The 24937-nt window shown below is 52.4% G+C and overlaps 1 protein-coding gene and 1 pseudogene across 3 annotated transcripts in view; one reads left to right on the top strand and one right to left on the bottom strand.

The window, feature by feature from the left end:
* Positions 1-7530: 7530 nt before the first annotated feature.
* Positions 7531-24937, top strand: part of TECPR1 (tectonin beta-propeller repeat containing 1) — a 38403-nt gene continuing 20996 nt past the window's right edge. For 2 of the 3 annotated variants that reach the window (XM_032755901.2, XM_032755897.2), the window contains exons 1-9: positions 7531-7613; positions 8190-8347; positions 13556-13799; positions 14656-14838; positions 15035-15157; positions 16156-16281; positions 18028-18202; positions 18321-18421; positions 20666-20767. In XM_032755901.2, the coding sequence (XP_032611792.1) occupies positions 13575-13799; positions 14656-14838; positions 15035-15157; positions 16156-16281; positions 18028-18202; positions 18321-18421; positions 20666-20767 (1035 nt within the window). In that variant the 5' untranslated portion in view covers positions 7531-7613; positions 8190-8347; positions 13556-13574. The remainder of the gene's footprint in view (positions 7614-8189; positions 8348-13555; positions 13800-14655; positions 14839-15034; positions 15158-16155; positions 16282-18027; positions 18203-18320; positions 18422-20665; positions 20768-24937) is intronic. The other variant, XM_032755898.2, reaches the window with a different exon arrangement.
* On the bottom strand, positions 21268-22484 carry LOC116810883 (heterogeneous nuclear ribonucleoprotein A1-like; annotated as a pseudogene).

Genomic DNA, 24937 nt, shown 5'->3' with positions numbered 1-24937 from the left:
TAGTAGAGACAGGTTTCACTATGTTGGCCAGGCTGGACCATATGTGCTTTGTAAAACCCTTCCTTAATTGTAAAACATAAGACACAGAGAAAAGCATATCAGACATAAATCTTGTGAATTATTGTAAAGCAAAACCTGACACCACCAAGGGCAAGCATGAGAATCTTGCTGGCCACGGCCAAGCCTCTGTGTTCCTTTGCTGCCCCAAAGGCATCCACATCCTGATTGTTGTAACATTATGCTAATCACCTCCTTGTCTTTATACTTTTTTTTTTTGAGATGGAGTCTCGCTCTGTTGCCTAGGCTGGAGTGCAGTGGCACTATCTCTGCTTACAGCAACCTCTGCCTCCTGGGTTTAAGCGATTCTTCTGCCTCAGCCTCCCAAATAGCTGGGATTACAGGTGCACGCCACCCACTCCCAGCTAATTTTTTGTATTTTTAGTAGAGATGGGGTTTCACCACGTTGGCCAGGCTGGTCTCGAACTCCTGACCTTGTGATCCACCTGCCTCGGCCTCCCAAAGTGCTAGGATTACAAGGGTGAGCCACTGTGCCTCGCCATCTTTATACTTTTACTACCAAACATACACTCTCAAACACTATAATCAAGTTATTAGCTGTTTTTGAAATTCACATGTCAATGGGATCACATATATTCTTTTGTGTTTGGCTTTTCTCTCCTTGGCGTACGTTCAAGACTCACTCATGTTGTTGCATTTAGTTGTACTTCATTGTTTTGTTACCAATAATATTACACTGTATTAGGTTGGTGCCAAAGAAATTGTGGTTTTTGTCATTACTTTTACTTATTTATTTATTTTTGAGGAGTCTTACTCTGTCACCCAGGCTGGGGTGCAGTGGTGTGGTGCGATCTTGGCTCACTGCAACCTCCGCCCCCGTTGGGGTTCAAGTGATTCTCCTGCCTCAGCCTCCTGAGTAGCTGGGATTACAGGCATGTGCCACCATGCCCAATTAATTTTTGTATTTTTAGTAGAGATGAGGTTTTGCCATGTTGGCCAGGCTGGTCTCGAACTCCTGACCTCAGGTGATCCACCTGCCTCGGCCTCCCAAAGTGCTAGGATTATAGGCGTGAGCCACCGTGCCTGGCCTCTTTTTTTTCTTTCTTTTTTTTTTTTTTTGAGACGGAGTCTCGCTCTGTTGCCCAGGCTGGAGTGTAGTTGCATGATCTCATCTCACTGCAACCTTCACCTCCTGGGTTCAAGCGATTTTCCTGCCTCAGCCTCCTGAGTAGATGGGATTACGGGTGTGTGCCACCATGCCCAGCTAATTTTTGTATTTTGAGCAGAAACAGGGTTTTGCCATTTTGCCCAGGCTGGTCTCAAACTCCTGACCTCAAGTGATCTGCCCACCTCAGCCTCCCAAAGTGTTGGGATAACTGGTGTGAGCCATCGCACCCACTCTGTCATTACTTTTAATGGCCAAAACCGCAAGTCCTTTTGCAGCAACCTAATGTGACTCCATCACACCGATCATGCATTCCAGTACAGATGAACACCTGGGGCTGTTGTTACATAGAGTGCTGGTAAGGTGTGTACATAGAGCACCTAAATCACTGCTGGGCCACAGCACAGCCCTAGCTTCAGCTCTATGAGGCCATGTCACTGATTTCCCCAGTGATGGCACCAGCTCGTACTTCTACTCTCTTAGCCTTTTGGGCAGGCAACTCATTGTGGGTTTAATTTGCATTTTCCTGCTTATAGCTGTAGTTGGGCACTTTTTCGTAAGTTTATTGACCATTTGTTTTGTTTTTCTTCTTTCTTCTTTTTTTTTTTTTTTGAGACCGAGTCTCACTCTGTCTCCCAAGCTGGAGTGCAGTGGCGTGATCTCGGCTCACTGCAACCTCCGCTTCCGGGGTTCAAGCGATTCTCCTGTCTTGCCCTACTGAGTAGCTGGGACTACAGGCGTGTGCCACCAGGCCCAGCTGATTTTTTTATTTTTAGTAGCGACAGGGTTTCTTTTTTTTTTTTTTGTGAGACAGAGTCTCGCTCTGTCACCCAGGCTGGAGTGCAGTGGCGTGATCTCGGCTCACTGCAAGCTCCGCCTCCCGGGTTCACGCCATTCTCCTGCCTCAGCCTCTCCAAGTAGCTCGGACTACAGGCGCCCGCTACCACGCCCGGCTAATTTTTTGTATTTTTAGTAGAGATGGGGTTTCACCGTGGTCTCGATCTCCTGACCTCGTGACCCACCCGCCTCGGCCTCCCAAAGTGCTGGGATTACAAGCGTGAGCCACCGCGCCCAGCCTGTAGAGACAGGGTTTCACCGTGTTAGCTAGGATGGTCTCAATCTCCTGACCTCGTGATCCGCCCGCCTCGGCCTCCCAAAGTGCTGGGATTATAGGAGTGAGCTACCGCGCCCGGCCCTTCTTTTTTCTTTTGAGACAGGGTCTTGCTCTATCGCCTAGGCTGCAGTGCAGTGGTGCAATCACAGCTCGCTGCAGCTTCAACCTCCTGGGCTTAAGCGATCCTCTTGCCTCAGCCTCCCTAGTAACTGGGACTATAGGCATGCACTACCACACCTGGCTAATTAAAAAAAATGTTTTGTAGAGATAGGGGCTCACTTTGATGCCTAGGCTGGTCTCAAACTCCTGACCTGAAGTGATCCTCCCATCTCCGCTTTCCAAAACTCTGACGTTACAGGCATGAGCCACCATGCCAGGAGATTATTGGCTTTCAGAGAGGCATAAGAGAATGTTGTGGAAGGTCACACCTGCTGCCCAGGTGCCATCAATCCTCAGGACCCTGTCTGCCTGGGATTTGCTATGGAAGGCTCAGCAGAGCAGAGACCAGGAGGTGCTTCAGCTGTTCACAGGTCCTGCCTTTGGCGATGGTTAGTGGAACTCTGTTTCTGTGCTGGAAAGAGAGCTGACAAAGTTGGGGTGAGAAACATCACACTGGAATAGGTTAATTACATGAAATGGAACTCATTTGCGTAAATTATTATAAAACACAGCTCAAGACATTTTAGGTACGATAATTGGTTTGACAAATTATATTTCTGGAGTCGAAATATACAGACATGTTCCTTGTGAAACATACAGGCGTAACACAGATTGTAGGTTGGTTTTGAACATACTGTGCAAGTTTACCATCATCAGAAGCTCCTCAAATTACTGTCAGGAGCAGTCATGTGGTGTCGTGCAGAGTAATGTACAAAGCAAGCTTCCAGCCACTGGTAAATACAGAGACCATATGGATGCCTACTGGGACACAAACATTAGGGACTTCAATTAAAGGGAGACAGCAAGTTTTATCTTGTTTGCTGGAGAGTAGTTTCTGCTGAGCCAGGGACGTGGACTTTCCTTTGTCTACTCCTGATCCTTGTTATAATGCAAAGGGGCCTTGATCCAGACCCCAAGAGAGGGTTCTTGGACCTCACATAATAAAGAGTTTGGGGCAAGTCCATAAAGTGAAAGCAAGCTTGTTAAGAAAGTAAACGAATAGGCTGGGTGCAGTGGTTCACGCCTGTAATCCCAGCACTTTGGGAGGCCAAGGTGGGCGGATCACTTGAGGTCAAGAGTTCAAGAACATCCTGGCCAACATGGTGAAACCCCGTCTCTACTAAAAAATACAAAAATTAGCTGGATGTGGTGGCGTGCGCCTGTAATCCCAGCTACTCGGGAGGCTGAGGCAGGAGAATTGCTTGAATCCGGGAGGTGGAGGTTGCAGTGAGCTGAGATAGTGCCACTGCACTCCAGTCTAGGCAACAGAGCAAGACTCTATCTCAAAAATAATAATAATAATAAAGTAAAGGAATAAAAGACTACCCAGACCAGGTGCGGTGGCTCACGCCTGTAATCCTAACACTTTGGGAGGCCGAGGTGAGCAGATCACCTGAGGTCAGGAGTTCGAGGCCAGCCTGGCCAACATGGTGAAACCTCATCTCTACTAAATATATAAAAATTAGCCGGGCATGCTGGCATGTGCCTGTAATCCCAGCTACTCAGGAGGCTGAGGCAGGAGAATCACTTGAACCCAGGAGGCGGAGGTTGCAGTGAGCCAAGACCGTGCCACTGCACTCCAGCCTGGGTGACAGAGACTCCATCTCAAATAAAATAATAATAATAAATAAAAAATAAAAGAAAGTAAAGGAATAAAAGAATGACTACTCCACAGCCAGAGCACCAGCATGAGCTGCTGGACTGAGTATACTTATAGTTACTTCTTGGTTCTATGCTAAACAAGGGGTGGATTATTCATGAGTTTTCCAGGAAAGCGGAGGGCAATTCCTGGAACTAAGGTTTCCCCTCCTTTTCAGACCATATAGGGTAACTTCCTGACGTTGCCATGGCATCTACAAACTGTCATGGCACCGGGAGGAGTGTCTCTTAGCATGCTAATGTATTATAATTAGCGTATAACGAGCGGTGAGAACAACCAGAGGTCACTTCCATCACTATTGTGGTTTTGGCTGGCTTCTTTACCGCATCCTCTTCCATCAGCAGGGGCTTTGTGACCTGTATCTTGTGATACCAAACCTGCTGACCTCCTATCTCATCCTGTGACCAAGAATGCCCAGCCTCCTGGGGATGGAGCCCAGCAGTTCTCAGCCTCATTTTACCCAGCCCCTGTTCAAGATGCAGTCGCTCAGGTTCAAACACTTCTGACCCTTGTACTGTAGCACTGACCTGATCAATGTATCCTACAGTGAAAGGAAAATAAATCCCAGGACCCCAAGATCACTAAGCCAAAGAGAAAAGTCAAGCTGAGGGTCGCATCAGACAAACCTGCCTTCCATTTTATTCTTCAATAAGATAGCTAGAAAGTTCAAAACAGCTACATACCCCCCTCACAATTTCTCCATAAGAAAATTCCTTTTGGGCCTCAAGATCTTTGTCCTAAAACAGTTCTGATGAATTTTCCCTGGCAATGTAAATTGATAGCTTATCTTCACAGGTACAATGCAGAAAGTCATCCCTCCGCTCACTGAAGACAAATGCATACGTGATTTCTTCCTCTGCCCTATTGTTTATACAAAAATGCAGATTCACTGAGCCAGACAGTGAGTAAGGCATATGTGACTATTCCTCTACCTACTCTTACATGTAAATTGTGTATTCAGTGAAAGGTTGATCCGACTCACAAGAATGCAACCTTCTGGCCGGGCATGCTGGCTCACACCTATAATCCCAGCACTTTGGGAGGCTGAGGTGGGGGGATCACCTGAGGTCAGGAGTTCGAGACCGGCCTGGCCAACATGTTGAGATCCTGTCTCTACTAAAAATAAAAAAATTAGCCTGGCATGGTGGCACACACCTGTACTCCCAGCTACTCAGGAGGCTGAGAAAGGAGAATGGCTTGAACCTGGGAGGTGGAGGTTGCAGTGAGCTGAGATCTCACCACTGCACTGCAGCCTGGGCGACAGAGTGAGACTCCCTCAAAAAAAAAAAAAAAAAAGAACTCGGGGTAGGAGGACATGGGTCCCCAGCCCCTGAATTCAGGAAAACTGTATTGAACTTTGTCACCACACATGAAAACTGCAAGGGGCCACAGAAAGCTCCTAATTCAATGCCTCTTTTTCATTTTTTTTCAATGCCTCTTTTAATGTGGAAACTAAAGCTAAAGAGGAGATAAATGGCTACAGAGTGTCACAGGCAGGACAGAACCCAGGGCTCCCTGCCTCTAGACTGTTTTCTCCAGCAGTCTAGCGACCACTCATCCTCCTATTCTCCTTTTTTCTTTTTTTTTTTTTTTTGAGACAAGAGTTTCACTCTGTCGCCCAGGCTTGAGTGTAGTGGCACGATCTCAGCTCACTGCAAGCTCCGCCTCCTGCATTCACCCCATTCTCCTGCCTCAGCCTCCTGAGTAGCTGGGACTACAGGCGCCCACCACCACACCTGGCTAATTTTTTGTATTTTTAGTAGAGACGGGATTTCACCATGTTAGCCAGGATGGTCTCGATCTCCTGACCCCGCGATCCGCCTGCCTTGGCCTCTTAAAGTGCTGGGATTACAGGCGTGAGCGTACCTGGCCCACTCATCCTCCTTCTGCTAATAGCACCCTGATCTTCCTCTGAGGAGCCATCCCCTGTGCCTGGCTGATCCCTTATGCTGGCCGGGGGCTCTGCCCACATCCCCAGACGAAGTCCACAAATGCCAGTCCCTCAGGCCCAAGCTAAAGTCAAGGTCAGACACAGGACTCCGCAGAGCCATCCAGGGTGAACAAGAGGCTTCCGGGGGCGTTTTCTTCCACGGAGCTGGCCTATGTGGGGCTTCCCCAGACATGAGGCCCAGGCAAAGCCTGTCTGCAACCCCAGAAATGAGAGAGAAATGGGGGGGGGGGGGGAGCAGGAATAGGTCCCTAGGTCCAACCAGGTGACATTGTTTTAGCTCAATGTCGGGTAGTATCTAGCCTTTCATCAGATGCCTTTTTTTTTTTTTTTTTCCGAGAAGTTTTGCTCTTGTCGCCCAGGCTGTAGTGCAGTGGCACAGTGGCACGATCTCGGCTCACTGCAACCTCCGCCTCCCGGGTTCAAGCTATTCTCCTGCCTCAGCCTCCCGAGTAGCTGCGATTACAGGAATATGCCACCCCTGGCTAATTTTGCATTTTTACTAGAGACGGGGTTTCACCATCTTGGCCAGGCTCGTCTCAAACTCCTGACCTCAAGTGATCCGCCCGCCTCGGCCTCCCAAAGTGCTGGGATTACAGGTATGAACCGCCGCGCCTGGCCCAGACATCTTTCTTTTTTCTCCTTTCTCCATCCTAACCTTGCCAGTTTTCTGCCAAGCGGGATACAGTGTTTTCAAATCCCAGCTCCATCGCTTACAACGTGAGTCGCTCCACCTCTGAACCTGTGTTCTCATTTTTAAAATGGGAATGACGCCGCCAGCTCTTTGGGTTGCTGGGAGGATGAAATGAGAAGACACAAATAAAGCACTTACGTCAGTGCCCGCCACCCCGGGAGGACTCGCATATTACTATTAATATATTAGGCCAGCTTGCACTGGGTTTTGTCACTGGCAATAGAGTTTAAGCAATCCAGGGCCTGTTACTGACACCACACCATGCTATAGTCACAAAATCACATACGCTTCCAGGAATCCTCCCCGAAAGAGTAAAGCTTTAAGTGTAGTGTGTGCTCAAGGGCTACGTTTCAGTTCGATGGAGACCAGGAAGACACCTGTTCCCTGCGTCCTCTCCACGCCCCAGGCCGGGCGCCCACACGCTGCTCCTCCTGTCGCCGCAGAGCCACGCACCCAGGTACCCTCCCCGCCACCCCTTCTCCTCGCCTGCAGGGGGTGTCCACACCGCCCTCTCCGCTCCTGCAGACCGGATCCTGAAGGGCGGCCGGGCGGTCCACAGGCCGGTGTCGCGCCGCCAGAGAGAACGCGGGAACTCGCTTCAGCCGACTCTGGACTCCTGACCTGGCGCGACCCCGGAAGTGGGCGGGCGCGCGACCTCGAAGCCAGCGCCGACGCGGCGCACCGCAGCCAATCGCACGTCCCGGGCCGCAGCGTCCTGGAGAGGCTGGCCAATGGGCACGGGGCCTGATGCCGCTTCCGGCCCACCCTCTTGTCCGGGCCCGGGATGGCCGGTCGGCTCCTCCCGGACGCCGAGGACCCACCACCGCGACTCCGCCCCGCCCGGCGCGGGCCCAGGTGAGTGCAGCGCAGCGCCCCAGCTGCAGCGGCGGCCAGGGCCGTCGGAAAGGTTGGGGCGATGAAGGGCTGGGCACGCCGCCTTCCCCACCACCCCCAGGCTGTTCGCTCGCGGGGAGGGAGGAAGGAGGGACCGCACTTGTCCTCTCGTCTGCACACCTGGAGGGTGCCGCCCCCGTCCCTTGCCCTGGAACGCCCACAGGCTAGCGAAGTGGCCTGGTGCAGGTGACGCCCCCATTCCAGCCTTTGGACTGGAGCCATGGGAGAAACGGATCGCGGGATCCTGGTTGTTTTCGAGAATCACGCAGCAAGGGGCCTGCCTAGTCGTCTCCCTGGGCATTGATGGGAGCAAATCTGCTTGTCGTAAGATTAGCTTTGGCAGATGGTCAGGGCCCAGAGCTCCGACATATGCTACTGGTGGCAGTGCAGGGGCCCCACCTGTCACCCAAGTGCACAGAACTGGGCTGAACGCCAGGCTGACTCAGGACACCTCCTGCCCGGTGGGGCTGGGTGGACCCTATTCTTCAGGAAAGAATCAACTACCATGCAAGTTATGCTGCTTTTTCCCACCTTTAGGACCCCGATGTCGCTTTTGAACAGCCCCTGCACCTTGCAGCCAGCGAGCTACTGTAGTGGGCATTGCCGACTCTGTTTGCATTATCGGATGGGAGTGACAGTGTAATAGAAAAACAAGCAAGAAACCTTTTAGGTAGGACTCCTAAGGCTCAGAGGAAGTAAGTGCTTGCGGAGCGTTCTTGGTACTGTGTCTTTTCCTCTACCACATCTCTGTCCCCGCCTCTCTTGGGTGCTTTTTTTGGTCTCTGAAAGGATCTGTGAATAAACTGAGACAGAAAGGCAGATGGCTTTGAGGGTGGCGAGCAGACCTTCGTGGAACGACTGAAGGTTCAACTCGAATTCATCTTGTAGAAATTCTTGGTGAATTCGAGGCTGCTGATTTGGAAGATTTTCCTCCATCCCTCTAACCTTACAAAACAAACAAGTCCCAGGATCCCTGAATCATGGGGCTTCATGTTCTTGAAAGGGGGTTTCAAGAGTCCTCTGACCCAGTGACCCTGTGCAAGTTGCCTGATCAGCTCACAGCCAGAAAGTGGCCCATGAGGAGCTAGGGGGAGCCTCTTGGCAGAGGCAGAAAGAAAGTGTGGCTGACCAAGGATGGTTACCTGAAGTCAACTGTAGCTGGGAAGTGGCGATGGGTGCCTGGGTCTCCACTCTGAAGGGAGTTTGTAAATACAGCAACTCCCCACCCCTTCCTTTCACTGTAGCAGAGTCTCCTCCCATTAACTGCCCAGAAGATTCAATGATGTCTATGAGGAAATTAGTGCTTAGTCATTTATCTGAAGGAAAGTCAAAATCTCCTTTCATTGAGCTCAACCTGCAGACCGAGTCTAGCTAAACTGCTTGCTTATCCAGTGAATTCTGAGCTATCTTTGTTTTTTGTTGTTGTTGTTGTTTGTTTTCCTTTTTGAGACAGGGTCTCACTCTGCTGCCCAGGCTGGAGTGCAGTGGCACAATCATAGCTCACTGTATCCTCAAACTCCTGAGTTAAGTGATCCTCCTGCCTCAGCCTCCCAGGTAGCTAGGATCACAGGCATGTGCCACCATACCTGACTAATTTTTTTTTTAACTTTTTATTTTTGTAGAGATGGGGTCTCCCTGTGTTGCTTAGGCTGGTTTTGAACTCCTGGGCTCAAGCGATCCTCCCACCTTAGCCTCGAAAAGTGCTGGGATTACAGGCATGAGCTACTGCACCTGGCCTCTGAGCTATCTTTGAAGACTAACTTATATTTAACACTCTAGAAAGTGACAGTTAAAAACAAAACAAAAAACCTTTGTCTTCCCCTAGCATTTTATTGAAGATTTTCACACATACAGCCAAGTTGAAAGAATTATACAGTCAGCATCCCCATCCTCGCCAGATTCTAGTATTGACACTTTACTTGCTTTATCACATATCTGTCCACCAATTATGACCTTACTTTTCAAGTTATTTGTGGCATTTGTTTTCCCTGGAGAAGTATTTCTGTTTTAGATCCGGGAGTTGGCAGTGTGTTGGAGGTAGGTGGTGGTGATTATCCTTAAATGTTTCAACACCCACTGTGTGCAGAGACTATTATGGAAATGAAGAGGCTGAAGACTCAACCTGAAAGGGACTTGGTTTTTTGTTTTCCTTTTTTTTTTTTTGAGATGGAGTCTTGCTGTGTTGGCCAGGCTGGAGTGTGGTGACACGATCTTGGCTCACTACAACCTCCTCCTCCCAGGTTTAAGCGATTCTCTTGCCTCAGCCTCCCAAGCCGGCTCATTTTTGTAGTTTTAGTAGAGATGGGATTCACCGTGTTGGCCGGGCTGGTCTCAAACTCCTGGCCTCAAGTGATCTGCCCGCCTTGGCCTCCCATAGTGTTGGGATTACAGGCATGAGCCACCACGCCCAGCCTCATTCTGCCTTTTATAGATTAGGAAATTAAGGCACAGAGAGGTTAGTTAGCTTTTGGTGGTACAAGAAGGTGAGGATCCCAGAATGCAGCATTCTGAGATCCAGGCAGCTCTGGACTCTCTTAGTCACTGTGAAGGTGCCAGAGGGACTCTCAATCCTGATCAATGAGGCACGAAGGGGTCACCAGGGGTCCCAGCTCAGTTTCAGATGGTCCCAGAAAGCTGTTGTTCTGATTTTCTCATATGTTTGACGGGCCTTGGTGTCCTGGGGTGGAAGAGGTCGGCCGCTCTGGGAGGGGCTCTTACTCCCCGGGCTTCCTCCATTCTATTGGGTGGTCTCCCTCCTGTTCTTTTCCCCCACTTCCTGTTATGGGAGTTTCCCAGAGCTGAGCTTTTGTTCTGCTTCCTGTCTTCCTGTTCCTCACCCTCTCTCTCACTTCCTTCTCAACCTGCATTCTGTCTTCTTGGTGTTTGTAAGATATACCTTGTCCCGGCCAGGGCCAGAGGTTCATGCCTGTAATCCTAGCACTTTGGGACGGATCACCTGAGGCCAGGAGTTTGAGACCAGCCTGGCCAACGTGGCAAAACCCCGTCTCTACTAAAAATACAAAAATGGGCCAGATGTGGTGGTGCAGGTCTGTAATCCCAGCTACTTGGGAGGCTGAGGCAGGAGAATCACTTGAACCCAGAAGGTGGAGGTTGCAGTGAGCCGAGATCGTGCCACTGCACTCCAGCCTGGGAGTAGAGGAAGACTGTCAAAAAAAAAAAAAAAAGATACACTTTGTCCCCAAAGAGCCTAGTTCTGTTTTTGTTTTTTTTTGAGATGGTGTCTTGCTCTGTCGTCCAGGCTGGAGTGCAGTGGTGCAGTCTTGGCTCTCTGCAACCTCCACCTCCTGGTTCCAGCAATTCTCCTGCCTCAGTCTCCTGAGTAGCTGAGATTACAGGCGCGCGCCACTGCGCCTGGCTAATTTTCGCTTTATTTTTTAGTAAAGATGGAGTCTCACCATGTTGGCCAGGCTGGTCTCGAACTCCTGGCCTCAGGTGATCCATCCGCCTCGGCCTCCCAAAGTGCTGGGTTTACAGGCGTGAGCCACCGCAACTGGCTTTTTTCTTTTCTTTTTTTTTTTTTTTTTTTGCCAGTGGCAGCTGCTCCTCTTTTCAGACATGCTTCTATCTCGTGCCATCGTCACAGTCACCCGGCCTTCTGGAGCACCCGCATGGCTCTGGCATGCTGCAGGAGCACTGGGCACAGCCTCCAGGCACCTAAATAAACTCTGCCTATCTCCTTTTGCTCCGGTTTTTAAGTCAGACTGGCCATGTCTTCATCTGTAGGCTCTTTCCTCTCTTCAGGCCCCGGGGCAGTGTCCTGGGTTGGATCTAGGAGCCGCCCTGTCGGGCAGAGCTTCTCAGGTGATGGCCCCGGTGGCTTCATCCGGTAGCTCTGTGTTTGGCTGCCTTGTGCCTGGCCATGTGGCCCTGCCATGGTGGAAAGACTGTTCCTATCAGGAGCCAGGACTCCAGGAAGGACACCCCTGGGTGCAACAGCACTGTGGGCCCTGGAGGTGGGGCCAGGGGTGGTCAGTGGCAGAACTTAGCAATAGCCTTGGCTATGCCTACAAAGCACAGAGAAAGAAGAGAGAAAGGGCTGGGTGCAGTGGCTCACGCCTGTAATCCCAGTGCTTCGGGAGGCCAAGGTGGGAGGATCGCTTGAGGCCAGGAGTTCAAGACTAGCCTGGGCAACATAGCGAGACCCCATCTCTACAAAAAAATTAGCCAGGTACAGTGGCACATGCCTGTAGTCCCAGCCATTCAGGAGGCTGAGGCAGGAGGATGGCTTGAGCTCAGGACTTCAAGGCTGCGGTGAGCTATGATTGCACCACTGCACTCCATTCTGGACAACAGAGCAAGATATTCTCTTAAAAAATAAAAAAGAAAAGAAAAGAAAAAGAAAGGAGTAGAGAATGGCAGAAGAAGAGAGCCGGGGGAAGAGAAGGAGGGAGTCATTGAGGGAGCATGAAGAGAAGACCCCTACGTCCTTGAATTCACATGGTCATGTTGGCTCTGGCTAGAATGCCCTCACTATGCCCAGATAGAGGCCAACATGGCGGGGAGACCTGCCCACTCTGGGGAAGGACCCCTGGGGAGGCAGTGGGGTAGTTACATCTTTTGAGATTCAACTAAACCTGTAAGCTTTCATTGATTCTTTTGAAAACAAAGATCTGGCCAGGCATGGTGGCTCAAGGCTATAATCCTAGCAGTTTGGGAGGCCGAGATGGGAGGATTGCTTGAGACCAGGAGTTTGAGACCAGCTTGGGCAACATAGTGAGACTCTGTCTCTACAAAAAAAATTTTTTAATTAGCTGGTTATGGTGGTGCATGCCTGTTGTCCCAGGAGGCTGAGGCAGGAGGATCACTTGAGCCCAGGAGTTTGAGGCCGCAAGGAGCTCTAATCGAACCACTGCACTCCAGCCTGGGCGACCGAGCAAGACCCTGTCTCTACTTTTTAAATTCTTTTTTTTGAGACAGGGTCTCCCTCTGTCACCTAGGCTGCAGTGCAGTGGCACTGTGTGTGCTCACTGCAACCTCCATCTCCCGGGTTCAAACCATTATCCTGCCTCAGCCACCTGAGTAGCTGGGACTACAGGCACACACTACCGTGCCTGGCTAATTTTTGTATTTTTAGTAGAGACGAGGTTTCACCATGTTGACCAGTCTGGTCTTGAACTCCTGGCCTCAAGTGATCTATTTTTAAATTCTTTCAAAAACAAAAAAGAGGCCGGGCGTGGTGGTTCATGCCTGTAATCCCAACACTTCGAGAGGCAGAGGCAGGTGGATCACCTGAGGTCAGGAGTTCTAGACCAGCCTGTCCAACATGGTGAAATCATGTCTCTACTAAAAATATAAAAATTAGCCAGGCGTGGTGGCATGCACCTGTAGTCCCAGCTACTGGGGAGGCCGAGGCAGGAGAAAACCTGGGAGGTGGAGGTTGCAGTGAGCCAAGATCCCGAGATCATGCCATTGCACTCCAGTCTGGGCAACAGAGTGAAACTCCATCTCAAAAAGATAAACAGAAAAACAAAGAATAAGCAGTCAGCCGGGCGCGGTGGCTCACGCCTGTAATCCCAGCACTTTGGGAGCCCGAGGCAGGCAGATCATGAGGTCAGGAGATCGAGACAAGCCTGGCCAACGTGGCGAAATCCCATCTCTACTAAAAATACACAAACTAGCTGAGTGTGGTGGCAGGTGCCTGTAATCCCAGCTACTCGGGAGGCTGAGGCAGGAGAATTGCTTGAACCCGGGAGGTGGAGGTTGCAGTAAGCCGAGATTGTGCCACTGCACTCCAGCCTGGGCGACATAGTGAGACTCCATCTCAAAAAAAAAAAAAAAAGAAAAAGAATAAATAGTCACAGTAGAAGTCTCCCAGGTTTCACATGACTCTGATGTCCCCTGGGCTGGGAGCCTGAACGCTGGCCCTCGTCCTCCTGCCGCAGGTTACCTCCAGCCGCTGCCATGCCCAACTCAGTGCTGTGGGCGGTGGACCTCTTCGGGAGAGTGTACACGCTGTCCACAGCAGGCCAGTACTGGGAGTTGTGCAAGGACTCCCAGCTGGAGTTCAAGCGTGTCAGCGCCACCACGCAGTGCTGCTGGGGCATTGCCTGTGACAACCAGGTCTATGTGTACGTGTGTGCCAGTGATGTCCCCATCCGCCGCCGAGAGGAGGCCTACGAGAATCAGGTAGCGACCCTCATGGTTGGAGTTGCCGAGCGGGTCAGTTTGCTGGGTTATTGGTTAAAATGATGAACCACAGAAGGGAAATAGAGGCCCCAGATTCCCCACCAGTTCCTGCCTTCATTTCCTTCCTTGTACTTAAAATCTGAGTTGCTGCCAGGCGTGGTGACTCACGCCTGTAATCCCAGCACTGCGGAAGGCTGTGGCGGGCAGATCGCTTGAGTTCAGGAGTTTGAGACCAGCCTGGGCATCATGGCAAATCTCTGCCTCTACAAAAAAAATACAAGAATTAGCAGGGTGTGGTGGTGTGCACCTTTAGTCCCAGCTACTCAGGAGGCTGAGGCAAGAGGATCACTTGAGCTGGAGAGGTCAAGGCTGCAGTGAGCCATAATCGTGCCCTGCACTCCAGCCTGGGCAACAGAGCAAGACCCTGTCCCCCTGTACCCCGCCCCCCCGCAAAAAAATCCAAGTTGCATAGTATCCAGGGTCTTTGAGGCTGAAGCCACTGTTGTGTCCTCACCAAAGCAGTCTGGCCAGGTCCCCACGAGGGCAAGCTCCAGTGGTTTCTGGGAGCCTAGGACAAGATGTGCCCTCCACCACCTGCCGTGCTCACAGCGCCGTGGCTGGCAGGAGGGTTCTTTGCCCTTTGGGGCTGCGCTGATGTACTTGCTGGCTCATGATGAAGTGGCGTGGGGGTCCCCAGTTGCTGGGTCCCACACAGGCCCTCTGCTCACTTCCTATTCTGGAGATCAATGAGGGGGTCAGCTGGGCAGGGTTAGCTGGTCCTGGAGATGCCTGGCCCGCCTGGGTTCCCTCCCAGCAGGCTTGGGTCCAAGGCCGCCTCTGTGTCCCTGGCCCTCAGCGCTGGAATCCTGTGGGCGGCTTCTGTGAGAAGCTCCTGCTGAGTGACCGCTGGGCGTGGAGTGACGTGAGTGGGCTCCAGCACCGGCCCCTGGACGGGGTGGCACTGCCCTCGCCGCACTGGGAGTGGGAGTCTGACTGGTACGTGGATGAGAATTTTGGAGGCGAACCCACTGAGAAAGGGGTAGGTGAACTCCGGACCCTCCATGGCTGCCCTGTGGGGAGGGGGTGCCTGGGGCCCCGCCTGTCCCTGCTTCTGTCCCCTGCACCCTGTGGTGCCTGAGCTCGGGTGTTTCAGGCCGCACCCTCCCTCCCCACCTTCCCCAGCTCTTCAAATGCCTTCCCCGCAGAGCCTGAGAGCCCCTTCCTTGGTGTTTCAGGGGTGGACGTACGCCATCGACTTTCCCGCCACCTACACGAAAGACAAGAAGTGGAATTCTTGTGTGCGGCGCCGGAAGTGGATCCGGTACAGAAGATACAAGTCCCGGGACATCTGGGCCAAGGTCTCTGTTCCTGAATGTGGCTTGGGGGCAGGATAGGGCCAGGACAGACTGTCACATGCAGCCTCCTCTCCACCTTCCGCACCTGTGTGCACCAGGGGACGCCACGCCCACCTCGGGACCTGGCCTTTGAGCTGTTTCCTGTCCCAGGAACATCACGGCACTGCGTGTCCCTTCACTTGGGAGATAGTCACACAGGGAGCCAGGCCAGGCCCAGGACAGCACAGAACTTGCCCTGACCCTGGTGTCCAAGCTGCTGTGTCCCAGACCGAGCCTTCATCTGGCACTTTGTCCTCCCCCTCAGCCAAGGGAGGCACCTCTGGCTCTAGCGTTGCTCCGTGACCGAGAGGAACCTCCCAGCTTAGGGAGCACAGCCCTGGACCCAGGTCTTGGCGTGGCCTCCAATGAGCGGAGGCCTCCCTGGGATGTCCAAGGCTGTCAGGTGGGGCTGCCCCTGGGACTGGGAGAAGCCAGGAGACCAGGGAGCTGACCCTATTTTTTTTTTCTTTTTAGAGATAGGGTCTCGCTCTGTTGCCCAGACGGTGCTCTGTTGCACTCTGTTGAGTGCAGTGGTGCAGTCACAGCTCACTGCAGCCTTGAACTCCTGAGCTCAAGCAATCCTCCCACCTCAGCCTTCCTGGTAGCTAGGACTACAGGCATGCACCACCATGCCCCGTTAATTTTTAAATTTTTTGTAGAGGCTGGGTGTGGGGGCTCATGCCTGTAATCCTAGCACTTGAGAAGCCAAGGCAGTTGGATCACTTGAGGCCGGGAGTTTGAGACCAGCCTGGCCAACATGATGAAACCCCGTCTCTACTGAAAATACAAAAATTAGCTGGGCAGGGGCCCCCACAGTCCTGATGCTGCCTTCCCTGTGAATTAAGGCAGCTGCAGGCTGGGCTGGAGAATGGACGTCTGGATGGCAGGCGGGCGGGAGGTGGGTGCATGCCCAGGTGCCCACTGGGTGCTGACTGCTACCGCTTCTCACTTCCTGGCTTCAGATCCCCTCGAAGGATGACCCCAAGGAGCTGCCCGACCCCTTCAACGATCTCTCTGTAGGGGGTTGGGAGATCACGGAGGAGCCCGTGGGCCGCCTGTCAGTGTGGGCTGTGTCTCTGCAGGGCAAGGTAAGGCCAACCCCTCTCCCTACCCTGGGTCTTGCTCCTCCCAGGAGCCCTGGCCCCCCCACCCCATGCCTGTTCCTGGCCTTTCTCTCCTCCAAGCCCCCAGCGTGCTGATCAGTGCCCAGCCTCAGCTCAGGCACATCAATGTGGCCTCCTCAAGACAGATTCTGAGCTCCCTGCCGGCTCCCTGCTGGTGCCTCCCACAGTCTTCAGGAATAGTGTGGGGGTGGGTGTGTGGGTGACAGAAGGTGTGCCAGTGGACAGATGGGTGGTGTGTGGGCAGAAGGATGGATAGGTGGGTGTGTGGATGGATGAGTGAATGGGTGGGTGTGTGGGCAGATGGATGGGTGGGTGGGTGGGTGTGTGGATGGGCGTGTGAGTGTGTGTGTGGATGGATGGGTGTGTGGGTGGGTGTGTGGATGGGTGAGTGAGTGGGTGGGTGGGTGTATGGGTAGATAGATAGGTGGGTATATGTTGGGTGGATGGAAGGTGTGTGCAGGTGGACAGATGGATGGGTGTGCAGATGGATGGATGGATGGGTGGATGGATGGATGGGTGGATGGGTGGGTGGGTAGGTGGGTAGTGGATCTGTGGCTGTTTAGAGAGAGGCAATCCTGTCTCAGGGAGTTTGTGAACTAAGCAGAGGAATCGAAGCATCCCCTGAGGGCAGCAGAGGCCCCGAGGGTCCTGAGCTCAGGGCGCTGACACTGGAGTCACGGCTTTCAGTTGCACAGCAGGATTTTTCAGTCGCTCTCGCCACGCACTGACCACAGCTCCCCAGTGGGCTTAGCAGTTATCAGAAGTTGCGGGTTTTGTCGCAGCCACCCTCTGCGGCCACGTTGGCCTGGGCATAGGCAAACACAGTTGCTTCCTCAGCCCTGCTGAAGTGCGGTGGCGAGGGGCCGGGCAGAGTGAGGGCCTGGCCCAGGACTGAGGCCCCAGTGGGGGGCCATGCCCATCTGGATGCAAAGAGAGAGAGGAGAGAACAGGGGCCGCAGAGCAGCGTTTGTGTCCCGGAATGTCGACCGTGAGCTGGTGCTGCCTGCACCACACCTGTGGTCCATGAGAGGTGGCACCAGGACCTGGGCTTCTGTAGAAGCTGGGGAGACAGATGGCCCTGAAGCCACCTGCTAGCTGAAGGGAGGCTCCTAGGCCTGGTCCTGCAGGGCCCGCTGTAGGGGGATAGTGGCAGGATTGGGAGGCTAGGGTCCCCAGTCTGAAGACAGCCCTATGGGGAGGGTCCCTTGCCCTTTCTGGATCACGAAGTGACATGTAGTCTCCCCCAGGTAAAATGAGCCAAACAGTTCGGACGCTCTGAGCACGTTGCTCCCAGTCTTAACCATTCAGTGAAGGAAAAAAGAACTGACATCTTAGATAGTTTTATGAATGGGAGTTGGACCCTCCCTTGGAGCCAGGTGTCGTGAGAATGCATCGCCACAAGGGGGCATGGGACATACGGGCTGGCCAGAGTGGCTGGAGACCCACATGGCTGAGACTGGAATCAGGTGGTGGGTGGGTGTCCATGATTGGGCGGGGTTGGGGGCGTCACCCCAAACAGATGAATGGAACAAGTGTATCCCCCAGGACCGCCAGAATCCAGGGTTTGCATTTTTTGGCCAGGGTAGGGGGCAGGGAGTGAGATCTGGACAGTCAGGGGACATGGGTCCTACCCCCACCACACCAAGACCCCCGTGCTTGGCTCTTGTGAATGAGTTGATGCAGGTGCTATGTCCCTGTCTTGCCTCCCAGGTGTGGTACAGAGAGGACGTCAGCCACTCCAACCCCGAAGGGTCCTCCTGGTCCCTGCTGGACACCCCCGGGGAGGTGGTTCAGATCAGCTGTGGGCCCCACGACCTCCTGTGGGCCACACTCTGGGAGGGGCAGGCCCTTGTCCGGGAAGGAATCAACAGGAACAATCCCAAAGGTGGGCAGCCCGGCCCCCCCACCCACATACCCTGTACTGGGGAGAAGGGTGAGGGTCACTCGCTCCCCAGCTGTCCAGGCTGATGGGGGCCACTGGGGGTTTCTTGGGGGCCCGGTAGGAAGTTCCTGGTCCATTGTAGAGTCTCCTGGATCTGAAAACGGGGTCATGCACGTCTCAGTGGGAGTCAGCGTGGTCTGGGCTGTCACCAAGGACTGGAAGGTAAGATGGGGATGAGGCTGGGGGATCACTTGAGCCCAGGTGTTGGAGACTGCAGTGAGCTGTGATCGCACCACTGGACTCCAGCCTGGGTGACAGAGCAAGACCTTGTCTCAAATTTAAAAAAAAGAAAAACCCAGGCCAGGTGCAGTGGCTCATGTCTGTAATCCCAGCACTTTTGGAGGCCTAGGTGGGCAGATTGCCTGAGGTCAGGAGTTAGAGACCAGCCTGGCCAACGTGGTGAAACCTTGTTTCTACTAAAAATATAAAAAATTAGCTGGGCATGGTGGCGGGCACCTGTAATCCTAGCTACTTGGGAGGCAGGAGAATCGCTTGAACCTGGGAGACGGAGGTTGCAGTGAGCCAAGATTGCACTACAGCACTCCAGCCTGCACTCCAGACTCCGTCTCAAAAAAGAAAAAAGAAAAACCCATTAGAACAAATCTGGCACCAGACAAGCACTATGCATTGTTTGTTGCTGAAATTGTTGCCAATCTCCAGGACGTTTGGTGCCATAAAATCCTCCTCCACCCACACACTGGTACCCAAATGCAGCAACTGCGAGTATCACCTGATAGGCTGCAACATTTCAAAGAATCAGAAGCGAATTTCCTGAAGCCCTCAGTTAACCGAGCGCCTCCCCATCCTCTAGTCACTGCTTGTCTTTTGCATCTTATCAGCGGCAAGTCCAATAAAACCAGCCGATTTCCGATTACTCACAGGGTTTTTCTTTTTTTTTTTTTCTTTTGAGATGGAGTCTCGCTCTGTCACCCAGGCTGGAGTGCAGTGGTGTGATCTCAGCTCACTGCAAGCTCCGCCTCCCAGGTTCGCGCCATTCTCCTGCCTCAGCCTCCCGAGTAGCTGGGACTGCAGGCGCCCACCACCACACCTGGCTAATTTTTTGTATTTTTAGTAGAGATGGGGTATCACCGTGTTAGCCAGGATGGTTTCAATCTCCTGACCTCATGATCCGCCCACCTCGGCCTCCCAAAGTGCTGGGATTACAGGCGTGAGCCTCCGCGCCCGGCCACTCATGGGGTTTTTCTAACTGCTTGTCAAGGGGGTTTCCCTGGCCCTGGGGATAGACGGCCCACACTTCTGCGTCTGTATCTCCAGTGATGAAGCTCTCAGAGTCTGAGGCCACTCCCAGCCTACAAAACTACAGACCAGACTGTCCCCCACATTGGGTCCTGGTCACCCCACTTCCCAGAGACCACAACTTCCAAGCCCCTCTTACAGCAATGTGTCACTTTCTTTGGATTAAATGGGCAACATTGGATTTCTTTTTTTTATTTTTTAATTTGAGACAGAGTCTCATCCTGTCACCCAGGCTGGAATGCCGTGGCGCAATCTCAGCTTACTGTAACCTTCGCCTCCTGGATTCAAGCGATTCTCCTGCCATGGCCTCCCTAGTAGCTGGGGTTCCAAGCATGTACCACCACACCTGACTAGTATTTGTAGTATTTTTTAGTAGAGGCAGGGTTTCACCATGTTGTTCAGGCTGGTCTCCAACTCCTGACCTCAGGTGGTCCACCCGCCTCAGCCTCCCAAAGTGCTGGGATTACAGGCATGAGCCACCATGTCTGGCAGCATCTCGGGAATTCTAATAGCACAAGGTCTCCAGTAGGTCTGAGACTAGCGGGGCCTCCCAGGCCACCATGGGGAATGTATAAGAACAGCCCAGATGGAATGCCGGGTGGCAGGGTGGAGCATGACCAGCTGCTGAATCACAGAGCCACAGGTAGTCTGGGAAAATCTAGTGGGAGTGTGTGTATTTTTACACGTTGACATGAAAATACTTCACTTTAATTATTTCTTGAAGTACTAAGAGTAGACCTAAAATAAGGGTCTTGTTTGTTCTAATCATGAACTTTTTAAAAACTAGTTTTCCTGAATGACAGTATTAAGGCTGTTGTCTTTCACAGGGACCAACTCAATTCAAATAAACTAGCTTTTTCCAAGCGTTAGGCTGGAGAATGGGCAGGAAGCTGCCAGGACACATGTGGCTAAGGCCAGGAGACCCTCAGCCCTCATGGGATAGTGCCAGGCACAGGAGATGCGGCCGGGGTGTGGGAAGAGGGATATGGATCATGGATAAGGGCTTCCTCACTAAATGATATGCTACTGCTCATTTGTGACGTGAACCAAAGGATCAAATTATTCACTTGTTCTCCCTGAGGCTTAAACGAATGAACCGTCTGTTTCAGTGGCCCTCCAGGAAGGCATGTTTATTTCTGACTCCCCCAGGTGTGGTTCCGAAGAGGCGTCAACTCTCACAATCCCTGCGGAACCAGCTGGATTGAGATGGTTGGTGAGATGACGATGGTGAACGTGGGAATGAACGACCAGGTGTGCATGTGGGTCCACAGCCCCTAAACAGCAGGGGTCTCAGAATGGGGGCTCCTGATGCCACACAATAGCCCGGTGGCCCCTTCCCACTGTAGGAGCTCATGATGGCGGTACAGCGGGGGTCCTGGCACCTCTGCACACTCTCAGCCCGCGAGGGTTCCCAGGGGGCTGGTTCTGCCAGGGTCCCAGGGCCCTCGCTTATCCCTAGGTCAATTTCCTAAGGCCTCAGAGCCATGAGCACGGATCTGGCCTGGCAGGTGGCAGGAAGGGATTCCTGGAGACTGGAAGGTTTCCTTGAGAAATGTTTAGGTGATTATCAGGTGCGATGGTCACCAAGTGAAGGAACTCACCCCCTAATGTGGACTCCAAGGACACAGCTTCTCTTTGTTTTTTTTGTTTTTTTTTTTAAAAGACATTTATTCAGCGTCACGATCAGACTATTACATTTAGCAATCAACAGCATGCGTGCAAAAAAGAAAATCTACGTTAAAACCCTTTGTTGGAATGCTTTACACTTTCCACAGAACAGAAACTAAAATAACCTGTTATACAGTTAGTCACAAATACAGTCCTCGAGTTTTTTGCCCATACACATGAGTATTTGTCTAAAACATGTCTTCTTTGTAGCAGCTAGGCCCTGCCACCATTGTGCTTGGCTGAGTTCACAAATGTGTTGTAACCTGTAGCTTCCCTGTCACTTCTCTGGCTCTCCTCTCCTGCTAAGCTTTGTTTCCTAATTAAAATCTTCTGCCACTGCCATAGCTATTGCTGCTGCTGGAACCACCATAGCCACCTTGGTTTCGTGGTTTTGCAAAATATTGGCCTCCACCACCATAGGGGCCAGAGCTTCTGCCTCCAAAATTTCCTCCCTTCATGGGTCCAAAATTTGAAGACTGATTGTTGTAATTGCCAAAATCATTGTAGCTTCCACCACCTCCAAAATTGCTTCCATCATTACCAAATCCATTATAGCCATCCCCACTGCCACCATATCCACCACCACCACGGCTGCCACCAAAGCCACCATAACCACTGAAGTTTCCCCCACGACCAAAGTTGTCATTCCCACCAAAACCACCGCCACGACCACCACCAAAGTTTCCAGAACCACTTCGACCTCTGGCTGGATGAAGCCCTAGCCATCCCTTGCTTTGACAGGGCTTTCCTAACTTCACAGTTGTGGCCATTCACAGTATGGTATTTCTGAATGACATTCTTATCCACGGAGTCATGGTCGTCAAAGGTTACAAAGGCAAAGCCCCTTTTCTTGCCACTGCCTCGGTCATGATTTCAATCACTTCAATTTTTCCATACTGTTGAAAATAATCTCTTAGGTGATGTTCTTCAGTGTCTTCTTTAATGCCACCAACAAATATCTTTTTTACAGTTAAGTGGGCACCTGGTCTTTGAGAATCTTCTCTCGAGACAGCTCTCTTTGGTTCCACAACTCTTCCATCCACCTTGTGTGGCCTTGCATTCATAGCTGCAGCCACCTCCTCCACAGTGGCATATGTGACAAACCCAAAGCCCCTGGAGAGCTTGGTGTTTTGAGCCATTTCTCACAATGGCTCCTCAGGCTCTCATCAGTTGTTTCAGAGCTCAGCCCTCCAATGAAGAGTTTCCTCAGCTGTTTGGGCTCTTTAGGAGACTCTGACTTAGACATGATGGCAGGATAAAGAAAGACTTTAACGATGCTTCTTCGGCAGCGTCCACGGGCAGAAAAAGTTGTTTTGGTTTTTTAAGACAGAATCTCGCTCTATCGCCCAGGCTGGAGTGCAGTGGCACGATCACAGCTCACTGCAACCTCCGCCTCCTGGGTTCAAGTGTTTCTTCTGCCTCAGCCTCACAAGTAAGTGGGATTACAAGTGTGCACCACCACATCTGTCTAATTGTTGTATTTTTTGGTAGAGACAGGGTTTCACCATGCTGGCCAGGCTAGTCTCAAACTCCCGACCTCAAGTGATCCGCCTGCCTCGGCCTCCCAAAGGGCTGGGATTACAGGCATGAACCACCATGCCCAATCAGTGCAGCCTCTCTTAAGAATCATCTGCACAGTTTTACAGTGTGGCCTTCTCATAGATAATGAGGATTGGGGACTTTTAAGACTCAAAGGGTGGGCTGGGCACAGTGGCTCACGCCTGTAATCTCAGAACTTTGGGAGGCCGAGGTGGGTAGATCACCTGAGGTCAGGAGTTCAAGACCAGCCTGACCAACATGGTGAAACCCCATCTCTACTAAAAATACAAAAATTAGCCAGGTGTGGTGGCATATGCCTGCAGTCCCGGCTACTCGGGAGGCTGAGGCAGGAGAATCGCTTGAACTCAGGAGGTGGAGGTTGCAGTGAGCCAAGATTGCTCCGCTGCACTCCAGCCTGAACAACAGAGCGAGACTCTGTCTCCAAAAAAAAAAAAAAAAACTCAAAGGGTTCAGCCCCTTGCTGTCAAGGACAGCCCCCCATTCCATTGCACTGAGCAAGAGATTCTTTCTGAGGTGCCAGGCTTCCCTCTGCTGCCACGCCCTCCTCCCACCCACTCCGGTGGCACAGCACCCAGAGGCTGGGGGGAGACAGGCACCTGCTAATGCACAGGGGTGCTAAGCCCGAGGCAGCTCAGCTGAGCCTGAGCTGAGCCTGCCAGGGCCAAGGGACAGAGATGCCACAGCCTACCTAGCCAGGCCACCTGAGCCCTTTAGCAAACCTTACTTCTTGCCCAAAGGCAGAGAGTAGGATGCCTACCCATGGAAAGTGAGGTCAGAATCAGGGAGGTTACTTTGCATCTTAAAAAAAAACACCACGGCCAGGTGTGGTGGCTCACACTTGTAAATCCCAGCACTTTAGGAGGCTAAGGTGGGAGGATCAGTTGAGCCCAGGGGTTTGAGACCAGCCTGGGCAATATAGTGAGACCCCATCTTTACAAAAATTTAAAAATTAGCCAAGTGTGGTGGTGTGCACCTGTAGTCCCATCTACTCAGGAGGCCAAGGCAGGAGGATTGCTTGAGCCCAGGAGGTCGAGGCTGCAATGAGCCATGATTGCACCACCACACTCCAGCCTGGGTGACAGATTGAGATCCTATCTCTAAAAAAAACCAAAAACATTCCGGGCACAGTGGCTCACACCTATAATCCCAGCACTTTGGGAGGCCGAAGTGGGTGGATCGCCTGAGATCAGGAGTTTGAGACCAGCCTGGCCAACACAGTGAAACCTCGTGTCTACTAAAAATACAAAAATTAGCTGGGCGTGATAGCACGTGACTGTAATCCCAGCCACTCTGGAGGCTGAGGCAGGAGAATCGGTTGAAGCTGGGAGGCAGAGGTTGCAGTGAGATCACGCCACTGCACTCCAGCCTGGGCGACAGAGCAAGACTCCATCTCCAAAACAAAACAAAATAAAACTTAGCCGGGTGTGGTGATGGGAGCCTGTAATCCCAGCTACTGGGGAGGCTGAGGCAGGAGAATCACTTGAGCCCTGGAGGTGGAGGTTTCAGTGAGCCAAGATTGCATCATTGCACTCCAGCCTGGGCAACAGAGCAAGACTCTGTCTCAACAACAAAAACAGGCCGGGCGCGGTGGCTCACGCTTGTAATCCCAGCACTTTGGGAGGCCGAGGCGGGTGGATCACGAGGTCAGGAGATCGAGACCACGGTGAAACCCCGTCTCTACTAAAAATACAAAAAATTAGCCGGGCGTGGTGGCGGGCGCCTGTAGTCCCAGCTACTCGGAGAGGCTGAGGCAGGAGAATGGCGTGAACCCGGGAGGCGGAGCTTGCAGTGAGCCGAGATTGCGCCACTGCACTCCAGCCTGGGCGACAGAGCGAGACTCCGTCTCAAAAAACAAACAAACAAACAAACAAACAAACAAAAAAACAAAAACAAAGACAACAAAACCAGGACCACCTCTGGGTTCACTGGGGGCATCTGCTTCCCACCAGAGGGCACACGCAAGACAGGGAGGCAGGTGAACCTCATTTCCTAACACAGCGTCCCCCAGCCCTGCCTCTTCCCCTAGACCTTGTCACCTTGAAACCCTGGGTCTGCCTGAGGTCAGGGAGACGGGACCAGGTCGCAGCTTCTCCTGAGCCCCTTTCCAGTGTTTGACCTCTGTGCCCACCACACAGCCCCAGCATGGACCTTCCCAGCCCACACACACCTGCACATGGAGGACCCTGTCTGCAT

The sequence above is a fragment of the Hylobates moloch genome, unplaced genomic scaffold (assembly GCF_009828535.3).
Source record: "Hylobates moloch isolate HMO894 unplaced genomic scaffold, HMol_V3 SCAFFOLD_1, whole genome shotgun sequence".
In the NCBI taxonomy this organism is placed as follows: domain Eukaryota; kingdom Metazoa; phylum Chordata; class Mammalia; order Primates; family Hylobatidae; genus Hylobates; species Hylobates moloch.
The sequence above is the reverse complement of the archived record's forward strand: the minus strand, read 5'-3'. Positions and strand labels throughout refer to the sequence as shown.